Source organism: Dermacentor andersoni, chromosome 3 (genome assembly GCF_023375885.2).
Source record: "Dermacentor andersoni chromosome 3, qqDerAnde1_hic_scaffold, whole genome shotgun sequence".
In the NCBI taxonomy this organism is placed as follows: domain Eukaryota; kingdom Metazoa; phylum Arthropoda; class Arachnida; order Ixodida; family Ixodidae; genus Dermacentor; species Dermacentor andersoni.
The window spans coordinates 218,153,747-218,177,273 of record NC_092816.1 but is presented as its reverse complement, the minus strand read 5'-3'; the positions used below and the strand labels follow the sequence as shown (position 1 = coordinate 218,177,273).

The 23,527-nt window shown below is 44.7% G+C and overlaps 1 protein-coding gene across 6 annotated transcripts in view; it reads left to right on the top strand.

Moving 5' to 3' along the window:
* Wdr33 (WD repeat domain 33) overlaps nt 1-23,527 on the top strand; it is a 189,884-nt gene that overhangs the window by 129,797 nt on the left and 36,560 nt on the right. For all 6 annotated transcript variants that reach the window (XM_050184398.2, XM_055073509.1, XM_055073501.1 and 3 more), the window contains 2 exons: nt 12,282-12,374; nt 20,662-20,961. In XM_050184398.2, the coding sequence (XP_050040355.1) occupies nt 12,282-12,374; nt 20,662-20,961 (393 nt within the window). The remainder of the gene's footprint in view (nt 1-12,281; nt 12,375-20,661; nt 20,962-23,527) is intronic.

Sequence of the window (23,527 nt, the reverse complement as noted above, 5' to 3'; positions counted from 1 at the left end):
CGGGTTACAGCAGGTGATTTCGTCCCGACGGCGTAGGTGTCCGGCGTCCAAGAGAGCGAGTCTCCCCTGATGGCGCGCTTTTGTGCCTTTTTACCATTTGCGAGGGGAGATTCCTCGCCCGCCAGATATGTCTCCTTTACTCGTGAGCCAGGTGGGAAAGAGGGGTACGCACATCACGAGAGCAATGGTGAAAGGGAGGTCACGTAGTGCCTCTCTCCCTTGTCTACGCCGGCTCGACACGTCCGCCACGTGCGAACGAGACGTGAGTATGCGGGAGGAAATGGGAGCGGGTGCTCCCCACAGCGTTTCGCCGCACACGAAAAGGGCTTGCTTCTGTCAACGCCACCCGCGAATGCTTCCCTCATTGACGCCAAACTGCCTCCCAGCCGCACTGTTGCCTATGTCCTGTGCAGCTAAAATAACATTTATCTTGAAAGCAGCCGAGTATTGTTTTCGTTATCCAGACATCTTGGTCCTTTTTGCAGTATAAAAAAGATGCACTTCATGCGCCCCATTGTCAGATGGGAAGAGGACTTGGCACCCGGAGGTGCCGCGTCCCAGAGCTTACATGTACTCATCAACCCAACATCATTCAGTACATTGGCTCCGAAGCGCCCACTTTACCCAGGCTGACTGGACGGGGGGGGCTTTGGTTCGGGCCAACGGTCTTTCCTGAACAAGGGGGCTGCTGTGGTGCAGCACAACTGAGTTACTGCACTCAACACACAAACAGCCATGTCGGTCTTACAGGACACAAGCCTGACTGACGCTCAGACTGCCTTACGCAAAGGAGGTCAAGGCATGCAACCATGGAGACCACCAGAGCCATCCGCGGAGCAGCGCGACCACACGACGGTGTACCACGACCAGTTCCAGCTCTGGGTTCAACTGAGCCAAACAAAACCGCGTAGATCGACTGGCACACACAGCTGAGTCTAGCGACCTTAGGAGCATGCATCATAACTTAATGGAGAGCTTTCCACCTGACATAAAAAATCACGGCAGGACGAGCCCACACTTCGAGAAACTTCTTGTCGCCTAAGCAATGCCGGTCCCTAGTGAGATAAAACCAGACCTCTTTCCGTGCTTTCGCAAGCACTTTGTGAAGGCCCGGCGCTCGGCGCCCAGCGCCCGTCCCCCGAAAATTGCATCGCAGCATGCCAACCAAACTTGGTATGAGCACTCGGCGAGAAGAAGCACGAACTGGTTGATCGCCTGATTAGGCAAAGGGTGCAAAAAATCGAACCGTCTGATATGAAACGCCTGGGACCTTAAAGAGACTAGCAATCCTTTGGAGAAGAGCTGCAGGAAGCAAACACTGCGTAAAGATATTAACAGAGTCCTCACGACCGCCACAAAAGGGGCACACTCCACGAGCCGGGACGGCTGTGAAGCGCCTGTAACCCAATGGCAGGCACCCTCGCGCCAGGCGGTACATGAACGTAGCTCGGCTAGCGTCGAGGAAACTGGCCGTAATGAGCTTCCAGTTTGGCCTGTGGAGGGATAGATCGTACCTTTGGCAATGCGGGGGAGACCTGGGGTGAGGATATCGACTAGTTCTTGGATTGGAGTTGAGACTACGTCGATGCCGGGGTGAACCTTGCGGAGGCTTACCAGAGAATCGGCAGCCATCGCATAAATGGTGGACCTGAGCGAGGAACACAGTGGGAAAATGTGCTCTGCGAAAACAAGCGGAGTCGGGTGCTAAGAAAAGAGGAAGTTAAGCTTTGCGTTAGGAGCATATCCGAGTTAAGAGCGACCTGCGTCCACCTGACGTATAGTGCAGTAGCCACGGTGCCCAGGTCGGGAATTCGGAGTCCTCCCTTATCCCCGGGCAACTTGAGCACCTGCCTAGCTACACAACCAGTTGTCCCTTTCCAGAGGAACCGAAAGCGGACCCTCTCCAAGATAAGCTTGGTTCGGGTTGGAACAGGAGACACACACACCAAATACGTCGGGAAAGAAAATAGAAGTGAGCGAAGAATTGTCGCTCGAGCAGTCAATGGGCCTGGCAACACGCTGAATTCCTGAATCCTGGTTTCAAGCTTCTCCTTAGCCTGTTGCCAGTTTTCAGAAGAGAGACCGTCTGGTTCGAATTGGAAAACTACAATGCTCAACCGCGATTTCACGAGGAGTCCATGAACGGGCTGCGGACTGGACGGAGTGGAGTTCCAAGTACATGGCTGCACTTTTCGACCTATTCAACATTGCACCGCTCACCTCGCAGTAACTGTCCGTGACCTCCAAGACGCTGCAAGCTGATGGCTCGTCCAAGATGACAATGGACAAGTCATCCGCATAGGCAAAGAGTGCAACCGGAGGTGAACCTGGTGGGAGGAGGAACCTGCCAATTCTACTGTCACAGGACAGCATGCACTTCGCAAAGCACGATTTGCACGTGTGCTGCCAAGGTGCACACTCTACAACAAAGAAACGATGCTGTAGTCACACAGCAAGAATGAAACCAAGCCGTAGCCACGCAGCAATAACAAAGCCAGAACTTCTAGCCCAAATTTGTGACAAATTTTTGTTCAGATACATATATAGCATGAGGCAAAAATTTGGGGCCCTAATAACAGGAAAAAAAACTCCTATAGACACGGGTTTTTATGGTAGTTATTCTTGGTATATGTTTACGAATTCATTAATTTTGTTTTTAAATAGTGTCCAGTTTTTGTTTCTTTAGGTGGGTGCATATGGAATAATGTCTCAAAGCTTGAAAAGAAGTAGCCTAACTTGTAATTAATAGCTTCGTAGTTCCCTTTACCATATAGGCATATAGTTTTGTTGGATTTTTGTTGTCGCATGGTTTGAAAGGTGAAGGTGGCATGGATTACCTTACGATTGCTTACTTCACGGAGGTAAGTGTCAGGATGGCTGGTTAGTATAAGGTCAAGTACATTAGACGTGTCTTTTGCAACCCGCGTAGGCTCTAGTACAAGTTGAGTTAGACTGAAATTAGGGCACACATTAACAAATTCTTTAGCAACACCATTCCTTGTGGTTAAAGCAATATTGTTAGTCCAGTTGATTTGCGGAAAATTAGTCACCAAAAAGCAGGATCTCTGCATTAGGATGTTTTTCATTAAGTTCGCTCAAGATGTTATTAAGTTTATGCAAAAGATCAGGAGTGTTATGTGGTGGCCTGTAACAAACGCCCAAGAGAACAGTCTGTGGTGAAGTGCAGCAGATTAGCCTTGTTATTTCCACGTTAGTCTCAATGGTTGCAAGCGAGCATGATAAATGATGATGCGTGGCGATTAGCACACCGCCACCTCCTGAGGTTTCGCAGCCTTTCCGGCAAAGGCGGAAGTTGGGCAGATCAGCAAGAACCTTGGTATCAGTAATACTGTCAGTCAGCCAGGTTTCAGTTATTATCTGCAAATTACTGTTAGACGACAACATGATGTTAGACAGAATATCGCATTTGGGAAGGAAGCTGCGTGCATTGGCAAAGGTTACGGAAAAGCGAAGGTTCGCTCGTGTCAGTACCGTCGGGCAAAGGGCTTTCCCTCATCGAGCTGATTGCTATTGCAATTCTTTCACGCTATAATAATAATAATAATTTTATTTCTGCCTCAAAAAATACAGACAGGGGGGAGCTGCAGAAAAAGCTGTCATAAACAGCTTGACTCGGCCGCAGCCCCAAAATACAAAGCAGCAGCGACAGGCAATCTCATCGCAGACATGATGGCCTCATGATAAAGAAAAAAAAATAAAGAACATAACAATATAGCAAGAACATAAGAAGACTAAACAAAATCTTATCTGCACTTACATGTGCAGAAACCAAGTTACTTCGTCACAAGCGGGATTACACTTAACATAATCGTCAAATAACATTAATCAAATAACAGCACAAATGACAGAGAATAATGGACACGATAAATATACAACAAAGAAAACATGCTATATTAAGCATTAACTATACCTAATGATTACTCAGTGGCACATTCCTTTGCATATGAATTGCATATGACACGTATATTTCATTGGGTACAGGTAAACAAGTTGATGTTAGCAGATTCGTACGCGTTGAGTAGGGAAGGAAGTGTGTGTTGAAGGCGCCCTTTCCCGGTATTGATGCGTGCTGTTGGCACCAACCAGTTTTCGGGGTGTCTGAAAGGGTAACTCTTTTTATTTTCTTGTAAGTTTGCTAGATGCCAAATGTTACTTATATTATTTCTTGTTTCTATTTTAAGACGAATGCTGAGCCGATACTGATACAAATTGAAGATTTTGATTATACCAGTTTCAAGAAAAAAGCGTTTTGTGGTTGTTCCGTAATTTGCATTAAAGACATTGCGAAGAAACATTTTTTTGCAAAATATAAATTTTCTGTAGGCAGGACGGTTTTGCAGTGCCCCATACCAGCTCCCAATAGTTAATGTGAGAATAAAGTAATGAGTTGGTAAAGAAGCAGTTTAATTGGTTTAGGAAGAATGTATCTAATGCAGCCAATTGCGCCAGTTATTCTACCTAATTGCTTGACAACTTGGTCCTCATGTGCTGTCCATGACATAGTTGAAGAAAATACTACACCAAGACATTTAAAATGGTCAACTATTTCTATTTGTTTGGAGTTAAATAGGATACTTTTGTGAGGAGGAACCAGTTTATTTTTCGTCCTGAAGATTACCGCTTTTGTCTTGCCCACATTAACACACATATGATTAGATTGGGACCATTTTTCCAGCTTGATCATCGTCGTGTTGCACGATTGTATCAGTTCGTGAATGTCATTTCCGGAGAAAAAAATGCTTGTATCATGCATATATTATGAATCTGGCATATGGGTTAATGTTTACAATGTCATTAAGGTAAATGTTGAAAAGTAGTGGTCCTATTATACTGCCTTGTGGGACACCAGAATAAACAGGTTTTACTTCTGAATATGCATATGTATGTTAACTGTTTGTTGCCTTTTAGACAAGTAAGATTTTATTAGTTTTGCAGCCTGTCCTCGGATTTCGTAGTACCATTGTTTCTCTAGAAGTAATTCATGGTTTACAAGATCAAACGCTTTTGAGAAGTCGACGAACATTCCAATCACAAAAGATCTGTTTTCAAATTGTGACAGAATATACTCTTTTTGTTCTAAAAGCTCCAGTTCAGTAGATTTGTTTTTTCGGAATCCGAATTGACATGGTGTTAGCAAATTGTATGTATTTATCTATAAATTTAGTAAATCGAGAGTGCAAAATTTTCTCTAGTGCTTTGGAGAAGACAGGTAGTACGGACACAGGTCTATAATTGCCAAAATCATTTCTATCTCCCTTTTTAAATAAAACAGTTACTTTTGCAATCTGCATTTGTTCTGGAAATATCGATGTAGCTAAACAAAGGTTAAAAATATGTGTGATGGTTGTCGCTATGATATCTGCAACATATTTTACAGGCTTTATCTGAATGTCGGCAATATCTCGGCATCTACTATTTTTTAGGCTTGAGTATAATAGTTAGTATTTCATCCGTTGTCACAGGATCTAAAAATATTGTGTTATCATTATGAAAGTTTATGTACTCATATATTTCCAACAACGACCCATTAGTTTTTCTTTTTGTAAAAGCATCATTGAAGGTGTTTACGAGTTCAGTTCCCGTTAGTTCTTTACCCCCAATATTTAAATTGTGCACATGGTTTTGTGACTGATTACGATGTAGCAGTGAGTTTAGACTGGTCCAAATCACATCATGGCGGCCCTTCTTCACGTCTAGATATGTGGAGTAATATTCCGTTCGAAGAATGATAGGTGTAACATTAAGGGATAAGAAAAGAGCAGATTGGGTGAGGGAACAAACGCGCGTTAATGACATCTTAGTTGAAATCAAGAAAAAGAAATGGGCATGGGCAGGACATGTAATGAGGAGGGAAGATAACCGATGGTCATTAAGGGTTACGGACTGGATTCCGAGGGAAGGGAAGCGTAGCAGGGGGCGACAGAAAGTTAGGTGGGCAGATGAGATTAGGAAGTTTGGAGGGTCAACATGGCCACAATTAGCACATGACCGGGGCAGTTGGAAAAGTATGGGAGAGGCCTTTGCCCTGCAGTGGGCGTAACCAGGCTGATGGTGATGGTGGTGGTGATTCCGTTCGAGCTGATCGCAGTTTCTTTGTTAACCTATTTCGAAACTGTTTAAATAAATGCAGATCTTCTGCTGCACGTGTCATTATAAACCTTCTGTATAGCTTATTTTTATACTTAATTTCATTCCGCAGCTCAGGGGTGATCCACGGTTTGCGAGTTTTTCGAGATTGATTACATGTTTTAGAGGGAAAGTCGGAGTGGTATAGCTGTTTAAAGAGATCAATAAGCTTAATATAGGCTTCATTGGCATTATTAAGGCAAGCAATATGCGTAAAATCAACTTGCTTAACAGCATCCCGAAAATCATCAAGAGTAACATTGGTTATTCGTTGGTATGTAATACCTTTTGGCTGTTTTAGTGTTTGGGTTACCGTCTCCATGCACAAGAACACTGGTAGATGGTCGCTGATAGGGCATGATAAGGCACCAGTCTCGAATTTAGGATGGGAGAAGTTAGTTATGAACAAATCTAAAGTAGACTGACTTTCAACTGTTATTCTAGTAGGTATTTCGAGCACATTCATAAAACCATTCGAAGCCAATAACATCTTAAATTCTCTAGTACAATGATTATCACTGCTCAAATCGATGTTGAAATCACCTCCAGCAATAAGCGTGTAACCACCGTCTGCTACATAACACAAAAAATTGTCGTACAATTTAAAAAAAAGAAGCTGCATTCCGCTTGGTGGGCGGTAACAGACAGAGTAAAGAAATTTACCCAAACACAATGACATTATCTCATAATCCGGTGTAATTGTACTGAATGGGCTCAAAATTTCACAATTTTTATTCGCATCCAGCAGTAGTGCTACTCCCCCGCCACGACCAACAGGTCTGTTAAGCTGGTATGTTCTATAATTTGCCATTCTGTAGACATTATCTGTGCTAGTGCTCCATGTTTCACTCAACATTATCACAGAGAACTTAAATTGAAATTCACTAAAGAATTCTTCTAGCAATTCTGCTTTATTTTTCACTGATCGTGCATTGATATGCACCGCTTTAATGGATGCGGATGAAAAAGACGAAGCAATGTGGTTCAGGTCATTCGGAAGGTGATACAGACACTGTATCATTTTTTTCTTTCTTTACGTACTGTGCTTACGTAGTACTTATTTAAGATCGTCCAGGTCGTTTGCTCCTTTGATATGAATTACATTCATTCCTTCTTCTTTGCGGACGAGGATCTTCCCATTCGTATGCCAGACAAAACGATAACCGCAGTTCGAAGCAAGTCTCTGTTATATCGAGTCATGTTTTCCTGGATAATGATGCGCGGTTCACCATTTTTGGCTTTGTTCTTAGCTTTCAACCATGAGTCTCTTGTTGTCTGTCTGGTGAAACGTGCGATTATTCTCGGCATCCTGCCCTGTCGAGCAGGCAATCTGTGTAGTGTTTGAATGTTTTCTGTCGTTAAGAGCGGGACTTCAAGCTTCGGGGCAATCGCGTTTAATAAGGAAAGTAGATTTTCGTTGGGTGCAACCGCAATGCCATGTATCTCCAAGTTAAGTTTCCTGCTTCGGTACTCAAGGTCATGAACATCTTGTTGCAGCTGTGTTTGCAATACTTGGGTCATGTCGTCATTTGCTTCTAGTTCCACTACTTTCTTCAGCGCCTTGATCTCAGTGTCCTGGCGGGAAACATGTCTTTCAAATTCATCAAACTTCTTAGACATATGTTGCACAGATTCTTCCATTTCTGCCACTTTTTTTGTTAATTCTGGCAAATTATCAAGTTTCTCGAGGATAGAGGCAAGAGCATGCCTGACATCAAGATCAGGATCATTGCCTTCTTTGCTACTTCTGCGAGAAACGTTTTCCCTGCACATGAGACAGCGCCACGATTGCTTTGCAGCATTGTTTTTTGCTTTAAATGATTTCTCTGTCACGCCCGCACATTTACGAAATAATATGCGTATTGACACTCCGTGCATGTCACTCTCGGCCCATCATCACAAATAGGTGACTTACAGGATGAACACACGCTAGACACTTGGTTTTCGTGATCGGACATTTCAGCAAAAATGGCACAAAGTATGTTTAGACGAGCAATCAATAACAGCAGAGGAGGCAGCAGCGGCTTTTGGCACAATCCAGTTCAACTTTAAGTAATATTGCACTAACCTGCAACAGGAGCAGTTTCGCCGTTAGCGATGTAGACACGTTGCTGCCACCGCTGCCAAGTAGCCGAACGGTCCAAGCGCTCGCGTTTTATCTTGTACGGGCTCGCAATCGGCGCCTGCGCAGATTGTCTCGGGGCTGACGGAAGCGCGCTGACGGCAGATTGCGCAGACGATAGCATGCCTGGCATTCGATGACCAAGCTCGGTGGTGATGGCTTCAGAAAAGGCGTAGGTTCCCAGTGGCAGAACTGTCGGTTTTCCAGGTTCCCGCCCACAGGAGTGCTCAGGAAGGTGAAGTACGATCTGCAACAGGAGCAGTTTCACCGTTAGCAATGTAGACATGTTGCTGCCGCCACTGCCAAGTAGCCGACCGGTCCAAGCGCTCGCATTTTATCTTGTACGGGCTCCCAATCGGCGCCTGCGCAGATTGTCTCAGGGCTGACGGCAGCGCGCTGACGGCAGATTGCGCAGACGGTAGCACGCCTGGCATTCGATGACCAAGCTCGGTGGTGATGGCTTCAGAAAAGGCGTAGGTTCCCAGTGGCAGAACTGTCGGTTTTCCAGGTTCCCGGCCGCAGGAGTGCTCAGGAAGGTGAAGTACGATCTGCAACAGGAGCAGTTTCGCCGTTGGCAATGTAGACACGTTGCTGCTGCCGCTGCCAAGTCACCCACAAGTCATGTGTGTGTTCTTCAAAAACATAGTGCTTATTATCTATGAACAGAGTTTTAAAGCGCAGGGAGTAAGGTGCCGATTTCCTTTTTGCAAGTGCAACGAAGTGTCTGTGGGCAAATTTAATAGAACGTGTAAAATCCTCACCAACACTGAAGTTCGTCCCTTTAAGTTTTCGACCGTCTGAAAGAACAAGATCTTTTGTTTTATGAAAGGTGAATTTCACTATTATGAGGCAATTACGATTAGCTGCACAATTGCCCAAGCGATGCAGGTGCTCGATTTCTTTCAAGTCAAGCATGATGCTCACATGTTTGTGACAGTGGTCAGTGATTACAGTCTCCAATTGCGCCAACGACCCTGAAGACTCAGCAATAGCATAAAAAATTTAATTTTTGCGCTGAGAATGGTTCTCGGCATCATCAAGACGTGCTTCCAGCCTCTGCATTGTATGTGCTGCACGGGCAACATCACTCTTCACGCTTTCTATATGAGAACGCAAGGGGGCTAGGTTTTCGTAGTGGGTCTCCAGGTTAGTCATGCGCACGCTCAGATCGGATATTGCCTTGTCAGTTGTTAGTAACTGAGACTTGAAGCCTTGAATCTCGGTGATTGACCTGCGGATAGGCTCTTAAGTTCCTTTAGTACGGCTTGACTATCAGGTCCAGGGTTAGTTTCGATGTCATCTGCCAGCAACAATAAAGAGTGAATAATATCACAACACTGAACAACAATGGAAAGGTAGCAATGTGGGCCCGGCAGCTGCAACAGAAAGTAATTGCTTGAACACTTTGTAGAAGGACTGTGATTTACTAACCTGCGTGAGGAACATTAGCGGATTAGCGTGCTGTGTTGAAGCACAGCAGCCAAGCCCACAAAATGCCTCCATCTGCACCTGCTCTTCTATAGCTGATCGTCGGTGGCGATAGGTATTCCAGTCGCAAGTCGAGTGATGCTGCCGGGTACAGTGATGCTGCCAGACACAAGAACGGTGTCAACGGTCTGGAAGCGATGCTGCCATCCATAGGGTGGTAGAAGCCAGTTCTATCGTAGTCCACGTGCCAGGCAGGATGTGGTTGTGGGACATCTGGAGAAACCGTAGCCAGGGCAGGGAACAGAAGGTGGACGATCGTGTGAAGTGACACCGGCACGACGAACATTAGTGGATTAGCGTGCTCTGTTGATGCACAGCAGCCAGGCCCACCATGGCAGTAATGGAGAATAGCCACGAAAACAGAAGAAAGACGACGGAAAGTTCTCTGCCTACCATAAATAGTCCATCGGCTGGTGCTTGTACAGGCAAGTTTAGTCGGTGTTACTTGAAAGTCCAATGATGTCAGCTGATGATGTTGGGCTTGTCAAAGATGGACTACTGCAGCAAAAAAACCGCTCCTGCATCCGATGCAAACGCATGACACTTCTTCCTTTACTCTTATTAAAGGTAAACCATGGGATGTTTGGCTGAAGGCATTAGACCCAATATTTCTTTTAAATTTTTAGAAAATCTCCTCTGGCATGTAGCACAATTTTATATATTGAGCTGAATTACTGAAAGAAGTGGACATTGCTTACATTGGAAATCAAAATGCACAATTGACTGTCACAAAATTTCCCTAATCAACTTTTTAACTGATTACTTTTGCACATGTCTTGCCATAAACAAATTGAAAACAGTGATTTAGCAAGGTGCATCCACATGAAACAAATTTTGAAACAAGCATTAGTTTTGAGATGTGGTGTCAAACCTGCAGTAAAAATGTAGTGCTGTTCGAAAAGTGGAATTGGGTAGAATTTTGCTGCATGCCACAGATGGTTTTTAAAAATTCTCATAATTATAGAAAGATAAGCTGCATAGTTTGCCATGTCGGCATGTTGTTTGCCACTACTATTCCAAGGGGACAAAAAATGGAAAGTGCCACATTTACTCGCACAATGAATGCGCTCGCATAATAAACGCACCTCCAACCTTTCTCTGCAAATATGTTGATTTTTGTTTTCTCCCTACAATAATCGTACCTCCAACTTTGCTCCTGTGCAATCCCACGATCGAATGGCCGTGCTGTAGTTTTTTGGAGAGACTAGAATCTTTCACTCTAGCACATGTGTTTAGAGCTAGCGCACTTAATGTCGGTGCCCATCGATGGCAAAGCCATGATAAGAGAACACAGGTGCGAAACATGCGGTAAGAACAGGCTGCACATTACCACATTTGCTTGGGACCTGACAGAAAAAGCGATTGCGATAATGCTCAGCCTGTTGTCACCGCATGCTTGCGCCACCTGTGCCAGTGGAGAAGCACCTCACCGACTCACGAGAGAAAAAAAACGGCAGCTGGCTCTCTGCAACGCTACTCAACACAGTTGACGGGCTGTGCTCTGACTTAAGGAGAGCGTGGCCAGTTGTAGTGCGCGGGAGCGTCCAAGCAAACAAGGGGCAGCCGGCACGTGGTTGGCATAGCAAGCATAGTCGGGCTTAGTGCCGAATCGGTGGGCCCCAAGTCGAGTTATACCCTTGCTGCGGGACAGAGAATTTATCTGCTCACAAAGTGGAAGCACTGATCAGACACCAATAAACTTTGACCCGCCAATGAGCAGGACGGTCAAGGAAAGAGACGCACACGGCATGCTTGTCAAAACAACGGGTGCCGAAAAGCAATGCTTCAACATAATGCTTGCACTACGGTGTGCCTCGTAATCATATCGTGATTTGGGCACGTAAAGCACTTAATCGTCATATTGCCCCAAGAGATGCCTGACACCAAAAGTAAACCCATCCCTGTTTTTGGCATGATACGCTATTTTTTTCCAAAACACCAAAAGATAGCCCACTGCCCTATGAGGGTGGTGCCACTGCCACCAATGGTGACCATGGCAAAAATTGGGTCAGTTAACTACTGGCGGAGACAAGGAACAATGCTGACTGTGAAGGACAGTCTTCTTTGCTGCAATGGTGCCCCCCGCAGAAAGTAGATAAGCGAACGTCCGACCATGCGCGTCACGACATCATCAACATTTTGTGCGACAGGGATAGTGACTGTTCTCTTGAAGGTTTTGAGGAAGGCTGAAGAAGGGCATTATAAACAAACCTTTACAACCTTTGGCTACAATGTATTTTTTTTTTTAACTTTCCTTTATTGTACACCAAAAGTTAGCCCACACCCTGTTTTCATCCGATTTGCACTACTTTTTAGGTGGGCTGTCTTTCGGGATATTACGGTAATTTAAATTTTGCCTACATTTCCCCTCTGTAATAATGCTTGTATGGGGCTGCAGGCTATCTGTAATAAATAAATAAAATAAAGGCCTTCGTCCTGCAGTGGCCATACATTAAGCCAGTGATCACAATGAATGTACCATGAAAAATTCAGTAGGTGACTGGAGTCTTGCCCGATTTTCCAGATGAGCCAACGACTACACCAGCATCGGCCACGCCTAACATACCTGGCATGGGACTGGAGCAGAGCACCCTTGAGGCAGTGCGAGCTCTGAGCGGTGAGTGTGTGCACTGGAATGGTGCCGCCTTTTGTGACAGCTTGCACCCCGACTTGTATTTTGGTTGAAAATAATGCCACACGAAGTTGTCACAATGGTGCTGCACAATTGCAAGGTTCGAGGGCCCTTGAAAATAAATGCTCTCCTTGATTTCCTTGAAAACTAGCTTTGCGAGTGAGTTTTGAACATTCAAAGTAATAAACTCAGCATAGGGGCTATGCCATGGACACTGTCTATTGGGAAACCGTCTGCTTCACCAGATGTTTCCAACACAGTCCAGAGTCAGTGCTCATGTGCCAAGTTTGTTCGTTTGCCACCCCAAGCAGTGGCCTGTATTGTCATACGCTGCCCCAGTGTACTGGATGGTGACTATGTGGTTACTCGTCTCCCAGCGCCCTTTTGTCGCACAGAGTTTCCTTACTCTGCACCTCCACCAAAATGCCATGGGAAAAGATATAAATGAAAATATATTTACAAACTATCTACAGCGAGTTGCAGCACTGCCAAGATAGCGGAAAGACAATCATTACAATTGTCTTTTTTCTTCCCCAAGTAGCCAACGTCATCTTTATCACGTTGCTCACAGTCACGTGACAATATCTTCTTTTGAGGGCGTCGCTAGACGATTGCAATGTGACTTGTCTACAGCCACCAACGACAGGCTGGCTTAAATTTAAATCACTGTTGCCATTGTAGAGTTAGACAAAGCCAGATCAAGAGAATAAGCTCTGCCACCATCTTGTTGTTTTGCTAATTGGTTTAGATCGCAACCACCGGGTTCCATTTTCGAGCCCTAAGCTCTAAAAATGCTTGGCGGAAAGTAGGTTTCAGCCACTTGGCTTTAACACATTGAGTATCTTAATTTTGCTAAGTTGGACATTGCTAACAACCATGCAAGAAAGCAACTGACATCACCAATGTGAGAAAGTCAGAACAGAATAGTGACCTGAAGAGCTTGAAGAGTGTGCTCAAATCAGCAGCTGCTTAGCATCAACAAATTGCACCTAAGAAAAAGGAGATTTCGTGATTTTTTGGTATATGTGTACAAATAAGGTTTGTTTCCCTCTCCTTTAATTTTGCCTTTTGGCATCCTTGAAATCCTTGAATTTTGAGTCATAAGTGCTGTACGAATCCTGCAATTGGACACCTCCATTTGGTGCTGACAGTGTCCGGTTCATAGAGCTCCCTACAACAACATTATTAAAGGCAACTCTGGTGCGAGTGTCTGTGGGAGCTGCAAGCATGGCTGCTCAGCCATCGTGGGAAGGATGGTCAGCACACGGATTTGCCTAAACTTAGTCTTTTTGGCTTCAAGTGGCTTTGTAACTTTTCAAATTGTTCAGTTCCAACAAAATATGGCGTTGCAAACGCAGCAATTTGGAGTAATTCTGCATGTGTGCGAAATCGTTGCCTTTTGTGTTTAGAAATGTAGGACTGCTTTGAAATTTGTATGATAATGGTAGATAAAGTGCAATTAGTGATGCCAAAAACGTCTGAAGCCACAAGCACGAAGATCACACAAATCTATGCACTACCACCATCATTCCCATGGTAACTGAACGATTGCAGCGCTGAGTTACAAATTACACCCGTAGCGGAGACTACTGATGTGGACAGGTGCAGACTAGACTCGCAAACAACTTCTGTAGCAGGGAAGGGAAAGCTACGGGGGCAGAACTTTTGTGCAGGCGTTACTGCACCAAGTAGTCCAGCACCGTGTGGCAGCACTCTTGGTTGGTTTTTGGTTTCTTGGAACAGATACTGAATCTCGGCATAGCTTCCCCATGCGGCAGTTTCGAATTTGCCCAAACATGAAAGAAAGAAACAGGAAAATAAGTTTTCGACACTTGGTGGTGTGTTTTGTCTTATTTTGCTGTTTTAAATAAGGTGTATATGTTTTGTCTTGTGCAGCTCAAGCTCATGTGTAAGAAAATGAGGCACTATTTTCAGAAGTGCTTTGCTTGTGCACGCCGTGCCTCCATAGCGTTCCCTTCATTGGCACAGAAAGTTGTCCAGGAGTGTACCCTATGTATATCTTGAAAGGGGAAAACATCTAGTGATGAAGACAAATTGGTTGTGTGCAAAATGAAAATAAAATTTAAAAAAATAATTATTCTAATGTGACGTCTTTCTTTTGAATACGTAACGGACATATATGGCCGCTTGTTTCAGTAATGAGGCAGACAACATATCGGGTTCCTTCATTGGTCAAGCCTGTGTGAGCTGAACTAAAGCAGCACGAAAAATGAGGACAGAGACAAAAAAGGCACTTTTCCTTGTTTGTGGCCTTTCCCACGCCTTCAGCGATGAATCAGCTGCTCCAGTGCCTTGGAGCAGCTTGTAAATGAACAAAGCAGTTTGACAGAAAATCATAAATTGCATGAGCATCAGCTTGATAAACAAAGTATTACTTTCTTAGAGCTAGGGCCACAGTTTTCGTCAGGTTCCCACCATAACACTTGCATGTTTCTTGCGTGTTACCACTGTAGAATTGGACACTCTGACCAGTAAGCTTTCCATTGCACAAAAAAAAAAGAAAGAAAGACAGGCATCACAAAAATTTGTTGTCAATAGTGTGGCAAAATCAAAGTGGGTATCGAAGCCTTCTTTAAAGCCTCCTTTACCAAATTTTATGAAGCTGGGCCGTCTTGTTTGGTTATTTATACTGATTTCAGTTCATTTGTATAATAAGCCAATTAATTTCAAAGTTAATTAAAAATAACTTACTATTGTTTCCTATAACAATGGAGCAAAGAATACACAACAAAATATTGCTTTAGGCACATAGGTAAACACTAGGAAGAATCAGGTTCACAGTGGTAGGAATACATTTTTTTATGACAAATGTTAACATTTATAACCACTTTGAAGTGCTGTGTTCAAAATTTGGTTAATTCGTTATTTAATGTACAGCCTAGAAAAAACAAATCATAACCTAAATTTGATATTGTGCTCCTACCATTGTGTGCATATTGAATTTAGCTACATGCTGTAAGAAAAATTGTGATTCTGGGTGTCCTGATCACTGAGACATTGCCGCCAAAAGACTGCAAGGAGCCCGAATTTAGTGCTTTGAGAAAATGCAAAAAGCAATAAACAAAGTGCTTTTTTAATTGGATACAACAAAAATATTGAAATATTTGCATTGCTAGACAGTTTGTAGGCAACAGGAATAAAATCAGTCTGCCTACAGCTACCTTAATACCATATTTAAAAAGTCGATTTTATTGAAATTTTTTTTGTCTCTAAGACCAGTGGGCCCCCCCTTACCCCAGCTGGTCAAAATCATTCCAGAGCTCTCCACTGCAGCACCTTTTGTGAACCACTGTGCAGGGACATGAAACCCCACAATTTAATTTAAGGCCAATTTTGTTGTTATTATTTTTTTCCCGAATTGATATCGCCCATTATGGTACCTGTCTGTTGTACTGTTCTTTTTGTTGCATCCTTTCTGCTCCTTGCAAAACCTCGTGTCATCATAAGCTTTGTCTTGCTGTTGCTACTTTTGGTGCAGCGCACATTTCTGTTTATCTGCCACTGGAATGTCTAAGGTTTCGTACATAACAGGCAGAGCTGCGGAAGCTCTGCAAGTAGTGCAATCCTAAAGAGTGTCACTCCACATGTTCTGCAGTGCAGTTATATTTGACTTGCGACATTTTCTAATGAACAACCACTTTACATGTCAAAACTACAACTAGTGCATGTAAGGTTTCAAAAAATCACGCATTATTTGTACATCTTTATGCTTGTATGTATGCAACACACTATCCTTTAGTCACATGCGCAAGCAGTGCACTATGACCACTGGTTGCAAAAACACACCACTTTGCTCGTTCGGTGTTAAGTTGAAGTTTACTTGTAGCACAAGAGGAAACAAGCATACATCTTCAGCAGTACATTAGGGGGTCTCAAAGTAGAACTGTATGGGAACCTCCAGTTTCATGATACATACAAGATACTGGTATAAACAGCATCAGGACGCATCCAAAACGCGATTATACACAACAGATTGTTATATAAATACAAAATAAAAAGATAAAGCAATAAAATAATGAACTGTGCTCATAGAAAAGGTTATTTCATAATGATATAGTCTTTCTTGGTATTCTTGGTAATGGTATTCTTTCTTTATTAATAACCTTAAAGATACTACAAGCACGGACCCGCTTGGCTTTAACTACAAAATACTTAGAAATGTATCTCAGAGTATTTTTCAAGTCCTATCTGCAGTTTTTTCTCAGTCTTTATCATCTGGCTTCATCCCTCAAGACTGGCGAGTAGCTAAAGTAATGCCACTTGCACCTTCTCAAAGCTCCTTGAACATGTCATACACACCCATATTATTAATTATCTTGAAGATCACAACATCATATTTAAATATCAGCACGGTTTTCGCAAGGGATTTTCTTGCGACACTCAGCTTGCTGGATTTACTAACGACTTATTTACTTTAGTAGACGCCGGGACTCAAGTCGACGCTTTGTTTCTCAATTTTTCTAAGGCATTTGATCGGGTCCCCCACCATAGATTACTACTCAAGTTATCGCATTTCAATGTTCACCCTCAGGTTTTAGCATGGATTAAAGACTTCCTTTCATCTCGCATTCAGTTCACCGCTGTTAATGGTTCTAACTCTTCAATGGCTCAAGTCACATCCGGTGTACCCCAGGGGAGCGTGCTTGGTCCCCTACTCTTTCTAATATTTATTAATGATTTACCCAATTGTGTATCTTCCTAAATTAGACTGTTCGCTGATGACTGTGTTGTGTACCGTGCCATTAAATGTGAAACTGACCACCAATTTTTACAAACGCACCTCGATTCAATTAACACTTGGTGTTCATCGTGGCTAATGATCCTAAACCACTCTAAGACAAAGCTGGTCTCCTTTACAAGAAACTCTTCCCGCATCCCAACCGCATACACTATTAATCACGTAACAGTTGAGACAGCTTCTACTTACAAATATTTAGGAGTTCACCTTTAGTCCGACTTAACCTGGAACTATCACATTGATCTGATTCTAGCAGCTGCTAACCGTTCTCTTGGCCTCTTAAAACGTAACCTTCGACACGCTCCGGCGCCTGTGCGTAAACTTGCTTATATCACCCTAATCCGACCTAAAATCGAGTACGCTTCATCAATATGGGACCCGGATCAAACCTACCTCATACATAACATCGAATCCCTGCAGAACCGTGCTGCTCGTTTCATTTTTTCAGATTACTCACGTTTCACTAGCGTCACAGTGTTAAAGGCTCGTGCTGGTCTTGATAACCTTTCCCATCGTTGCAAACTTGCTCGCTTAACACTTTTTCACAAAATTTACCATCATCCGTTGCTTCATGACGATTTCTTTCAATCACCAACGGTGGTCTTTCCACGCCGTGACCATCCTTTCAAGATCAAACGCATTATTTGCCACTCTTCATCTTTTGCGAAATCATTCATACCCAAAACAATTATTGAGCGGAACCAGCTGCCTGCTTCAATCGCAACTGAAATGAATTCATCTAAATTTCATGAACTTCTAAAAAATGAATGCGATGAGTAGCCTTTTTTCTAGTTTTGTTCCGTTACCGCAATGTGTTTGATTTTTAATATTTTTTGTTCTGTTTATTATGTTGCATTTTTCCATTATGTCTCATTGAGTGTTGCTGTTCTTCTATTTTATTCTTGTTGCCTATTCCTTGAATACGCTTCTCTAGATGTTTATTGAATTTTGTCATCCCCCTATGTAATGCCCTCGTTGTGAGGGCCTTTAGGGGTTTCTTGAAATAAGAATAAATAAGCTAACACAGCCATAAATACAAATTATCAAGATTCTTTATCAAGAATTTATAACAATACAGTGTAATTGCTCAAAGTAATTTCTTAAAATCAAAGAAATGACATCCTTAGGTATGTCAAGATGAATGAAGCAAAACACGAAAGGTGATATCTTATATTGAAATAAGTACTGAAAGGGTAGAATACAAAGATGTTGGTAAATAAGCAGGGAATGGCAGTGCAGCGGTCTAAATGTCACAAGTTTCATTGCTACGTTTTGAAGGTGTTCTAAAGGCTTAAGGTGAGCAGGATATGTGTTTCCCCATGTAGACAAACACTATGTTAAATGGCTACCTATATATGCTGAGCAAAACAAGAAAAGGTAAAAGTAGGAGCCAATGTTTTGACAAGAGGACTTGTCTTCTTCAACGCAACATATGCTTCCTTCGGCACAGTATACAGTGGAACACCGTTCATACGTTGTTCACCGGACCGAGGAAAAAAAACGTAACAGCCGGGAAAACGCAACAGTGAGGAAAGCTCCGAAAATGAATGAAAAAAGTGCAGCTTCCACTATAGACAATTTATTTCCACAGAGTGCGCTTAGAACTTAAAAAAGTCTAGAATGGTGGCTTGCCGTTTCTTTCGCTCGCTAGAAATCACCACACGTTTCTCAATAGCCTGGAAGGCCGCATTGCTGTCAGCGTCGCTGTGAGGTGCGACGTACCTGCGGAGGAGGTCCAGAGCCGCGACGGCTTCTCCAAAGCTAGGATTTGGCAACTCCCCGGCATCATGCGGCTCGTGCTCCTCGTCGTCACCGCGCCACGGCAATGGCAACAGACGAATGAATATCCGCGGGAAATTTTGCCCTCTTTGGCGTAATCATGCTAACGTGCTAACGATTGTTTAGTATTGCTGCGGAGCACGCGCGTCCGAGCAGCCCGGTTGAGCACAGCACGGCGTGGTTTCGCGAGAAATGTAAACAAGAGAGGAGAGCTGGCCCGATAGGCGGAGCAATGCCAACTTCCGGCTTCCCTTTAGCTATAGCTTCACGACGAGTGACGTCAGGGCCTCTCCTGAGTTTCTTTCCTCCGTGAGTCGACCCGTTCAACAAACCATGTGGGGACCGTAATCACAGTGATGATAGTGAGAGCATTTATCACGAATGGCCACCTAGTGGCGGCCTCTCGAGCTGGCGCGCGGCTTCTTGCAGCCAGTTCCATAGCCAAGCCCGGTCAAAACTCGTCAAAAGCCAAAATGTCGGTTGGAGCGCGTTGCCTACTTTAGCCCAGGCGGGTTCGGGTTGCGACGCATCGTGCGGGAGCGTTTTCACAGCTACTACGTAACAGCGGGGTTCCTTATACATCGGATCCTATGGAAGCTATGCCGGGACCGGATGAAAACAACGCAGCAGTGAGGAACGTAACAGCGGGGTTCTACTGTATTGTGGGATTCTCACCCGTGCTCTTGGGATAAAGAAACGACAACACAGTGGTGCAAACAATCACAAGGGCATTAATTGCACCTTTCATAGATCAATGCCTGCTAGCCGAGTTGCTATCCACAAAACATGCCGATGGGCGCGCGACAAATTGCGGAAGTCCGACTCAGCACGACCCGATAGCGAGCGAATATGTTCACCCCATGCTGGACACCACGCCTGGTCGTTCGTGCATACGCGGTCACACGAATGGTGGCACGTTCAAACGAGGCCTCGTGAGACGGTCTCGCAGAAGCATGGATCAGCGCACGCGCAGAAGGTCCACGCTGCTTTCCGACCTCGAGCTGAAGAGAAAGCCTTCTCCTTTCCGCGCCCAAGTAACCCTGCCGTTAGGCGGCGTTAAGAGCGCAACACTCGTGCCATCTCTCGTACTGTGCTTCAACCAGACCGACTGCCGCAGCCATCAGGCCACGCGGTGAAGCCGGATTACAGGAGACTGGAGCTATGCGGGAAAACAACATATTAAGGGACACGTGAGAGTCGCGCATCCCCACAATATATAGGCAGGCCTTTTGTAAAAGGGAGAGGGGTCAGGCAGGTGGGCGAGGTAACAACCGAGGGTGTGTTAGCGGCGAGGGTGTACAATTGAAAATAAAGAGTTGCTATTCAGCTTCGGTGAGAGAATGTGTGGTAGCACCAGGTGTCAGCCGACAGTGTGTTTTTTTCTTGGAAGGGGCTTGGGCGGCGAGGGAGGGGGGGGATAATGTACTCCACTGGAGGCTAGTGAGCTATCATCTCTCTGAAAGAGACTAAATGAAGCAGCAGAAAATGGTGCTCGTGGAAAAAGATTACTGAAAGGGTTTTATATGTAAATAAATAAAGAAACAAAATAAAACAAAAGAAAGAGAGGGAAGAAAAAGAAACACTAAGCAACCCAATAAAAGATAACTAAGTGCTATTGCCAGTAGCTTGAAATTTTGCATAGCGAATAGATTCTAAAGCTCCCTTTGAAACATTTATGGCTATTAATTGCAATGTCTTGAACTTATGGATATGGTATGTGCCACTTGCTTGCAGATGTGCAGACTCAAGCCATGCCCAGTGCTGGAGGCGGTGGCCGGAAGGACTTTGGTGGCGGTGGTGGCCGGGAACTGGGTGGCTCCATTCCGGGGCTGGACTTTGGCGAAGAGGTGCACGAGAGCCACTCTGGTGGCGGAGGGGGCGGCCGACACAAGCGCACCCCGTTTTCTAAGCCCATTCCGAAGCACTTCCAGCAGCAGTGGATGGAGAACAAACAGCCCCTGCTGCTAGCACCTCCACCCCCGGATGGGGCAGGGGTGCCCTCTCCGGGCCTCGCCCAGCAGCAGCAAGAGGCTGGTGCGTACAGTTTGCTCCTTTATTTACTTATCTCATGTGCCCTCAACCACAAAAGTATGCATGGCCCTAAGTGATGCTGTCTAGCATACCCCTGGTTAGGTGTATGCATACTGTATTTACTCAAATCTAGGCCGGCCACAATTCTAAGCCGACCCCCAAATGTCCGAAGCCACAAAAGATAGAAAGCTTACCTCGAATATAGGCCGAACAAAAAAGTGAGGTCAGCGTTCACAAAATGAAAACAGCATTTAATATGAGCATGCTGAGCTCACTCTACGTCATCGTCGCCGCCAGCCAGACCACCTGCACGCTTGCACACATGCGCAAGTTTGTGTGCATGCGAACTTGCGCCCATGCATGCGCAGACAGTACGGCACGGCTCTCACGCATCGAAACACGGCGTGACCTCGGTGAATAGCTGCTCTCTGTTATCACGTGCTTATCTTCCTTATCGCTCCATCTCCTCGTTGTGGCACACGCAAAAAGCGTCCCCCGTTACCCCTCCAATGACGGACATTTTTTCTCATCGATGCCGAAGTTCTGCCCGGCTTGAACGTTGACGATGCCTCTGCAGGTAGCACAACTTTTCATTTGAAAACGGGGCTATAGTGGCATCGCCTGTTTGATGCCATTACGGCAACGCCACGCTATGGGCAACGCCACATGCCGATACGACACAGGTCAAAATAGTGATGTTGCTCGTGCGGCTCGTGTACTTCAGTTGGCTACTGGCAAGGCTAATAGCAGTTGCGATACTGACTTTTCTAGATGGCACTAGCTATGCACCATATTGATAATTTCTTAACGGGGAATGCGGCGATTAACTATGGGAAAACGACCCAAAAATCACATTTTAGAAAGTTGCAGATTTCGAATCTTTGACCCCTTTTTTATAAGTTTTCCAAGTATTTCCGCTGAAAACGACTGCTAAGTACCATAAAGAAATATATACATCAGGCAATACAGCGAAAATTTTTTGAAAATCGGTGGAAAAGTCGCTGTTTTCGAGCGCCCCTAGCTCTGGAACGGCAGTACGCGGCGCGGCCATGCTGGCACCGTTGAAAAACGCGCCTCTTCGCCTTTTGACGCTCCTCTTTCATTTCCGGATAGAGAGAAGAGCAAGCATAAAAACATAAAAAGTCTGAAGGTCGCGGAGCTGCTTGTTACGGCCGCCGATTGGCTTGCTTCGTCACGTGCGTTCTATGAGCCGCCCCATTGGCCGGGTCTGGAAGCGAGCTGCTGCGGCGTCTGCTTCTCCCGTTTCTTCGCGCGCTGGCTGCTGCCCCTTTCTTTACATGTTAGATATTCGAGGTACGCCGCCGCTTCATCGCTTTATTCGGATTTGAGTTTTCTATTTCATTTTGTGGTTTCGAGCATGACTGGGCGGACGTGGACGACGAAATACGAGCCCAAGCACCTCTTCAGCAGCCGCAAACGCAAGCCGCCGAACATCCGAAGGATAAGTGGTCCTAGCAGTGATGTGTCCACGCGCTAGCTTGCAAGAGGGACTGTCGACTCATTGCCGGGCAGTTCGCAGGCTGTTGCAGCCTTGAGCTCCAGTGGGGATGATACCGAACTAATAACGGCCTTTTCCGATGCTTCTGGGCCTGCGACGTCCCGTAAGTACTCCACGACGTACCCCGATTGTGCCACCGCCGTCACCGAGATGAACGACGAAAGTGCGGTCCAAGCGCATGCGTCTGCCGGCCGTGAAGACAAACCGTGGATCAGCAACGGTCGCACCATACAGTAGCATCTTGAGTCACAATTCATCTTGTCGGAGGTGTTGAATATGACCGCCGCCACTGTCCGCGCGTCACTAGGTTCTGTGCCGGCAACCGAACGGAAGATAGGGTTTACAGCGGGAGGAGCATGCTCGGTGGCGACGGACTCAAGCGAATCGAGCGGCTGAGAAAGATGCCTTGAGCAAGAAGAGGGCACAAAAAGCACATGAAAGTAAGCATAAGAGATCCAAGAAGCCAAGAGATCAACCTGACACCTGCACCTACAAGGCCAGTGGTTTCTACTCGAATAAACATGGCCCAAAACTTTGAACACCTTTTTCTCAAAACTTTTTTCTACCACCAAGGTCAACTTGCAAAGCCAATATCTCAGCCACCCACCGTTATGAATATTTTTACACCGTTTGTTTTGTTACACTCATTGTGCACCACTGCACACAGTGACATGTTTTGTTTTCAAACTAGTTGCTTCAATAATTTGTTATCTTTTGTTTTCACAGTGGAGATTTTCATGCAACTGAACTAGCTACCAAACAATGAGAATATAAAAAAATTCTGTTAGGCTAAAAAAATTACAGGAATGCCACTGTGTGGAGGATACATATAGGAGTGCTATCAATGTTTGCTTGAACTCCTAGCATCAATATACAGGTGTGCAGGCATTTTGCAAAAATGAAAGCAGAAAAATTTTGTAAACAAGAAAGTACTTCAGATATTGCAGCCATATTTTCACAGTTTTGTTTATGTGATATTATTAACATCTGTCCAAAATTTCATCAAAATCGGCTGGTAAATAAAAAAGTTAGCTTTGATCCCCATGTCCC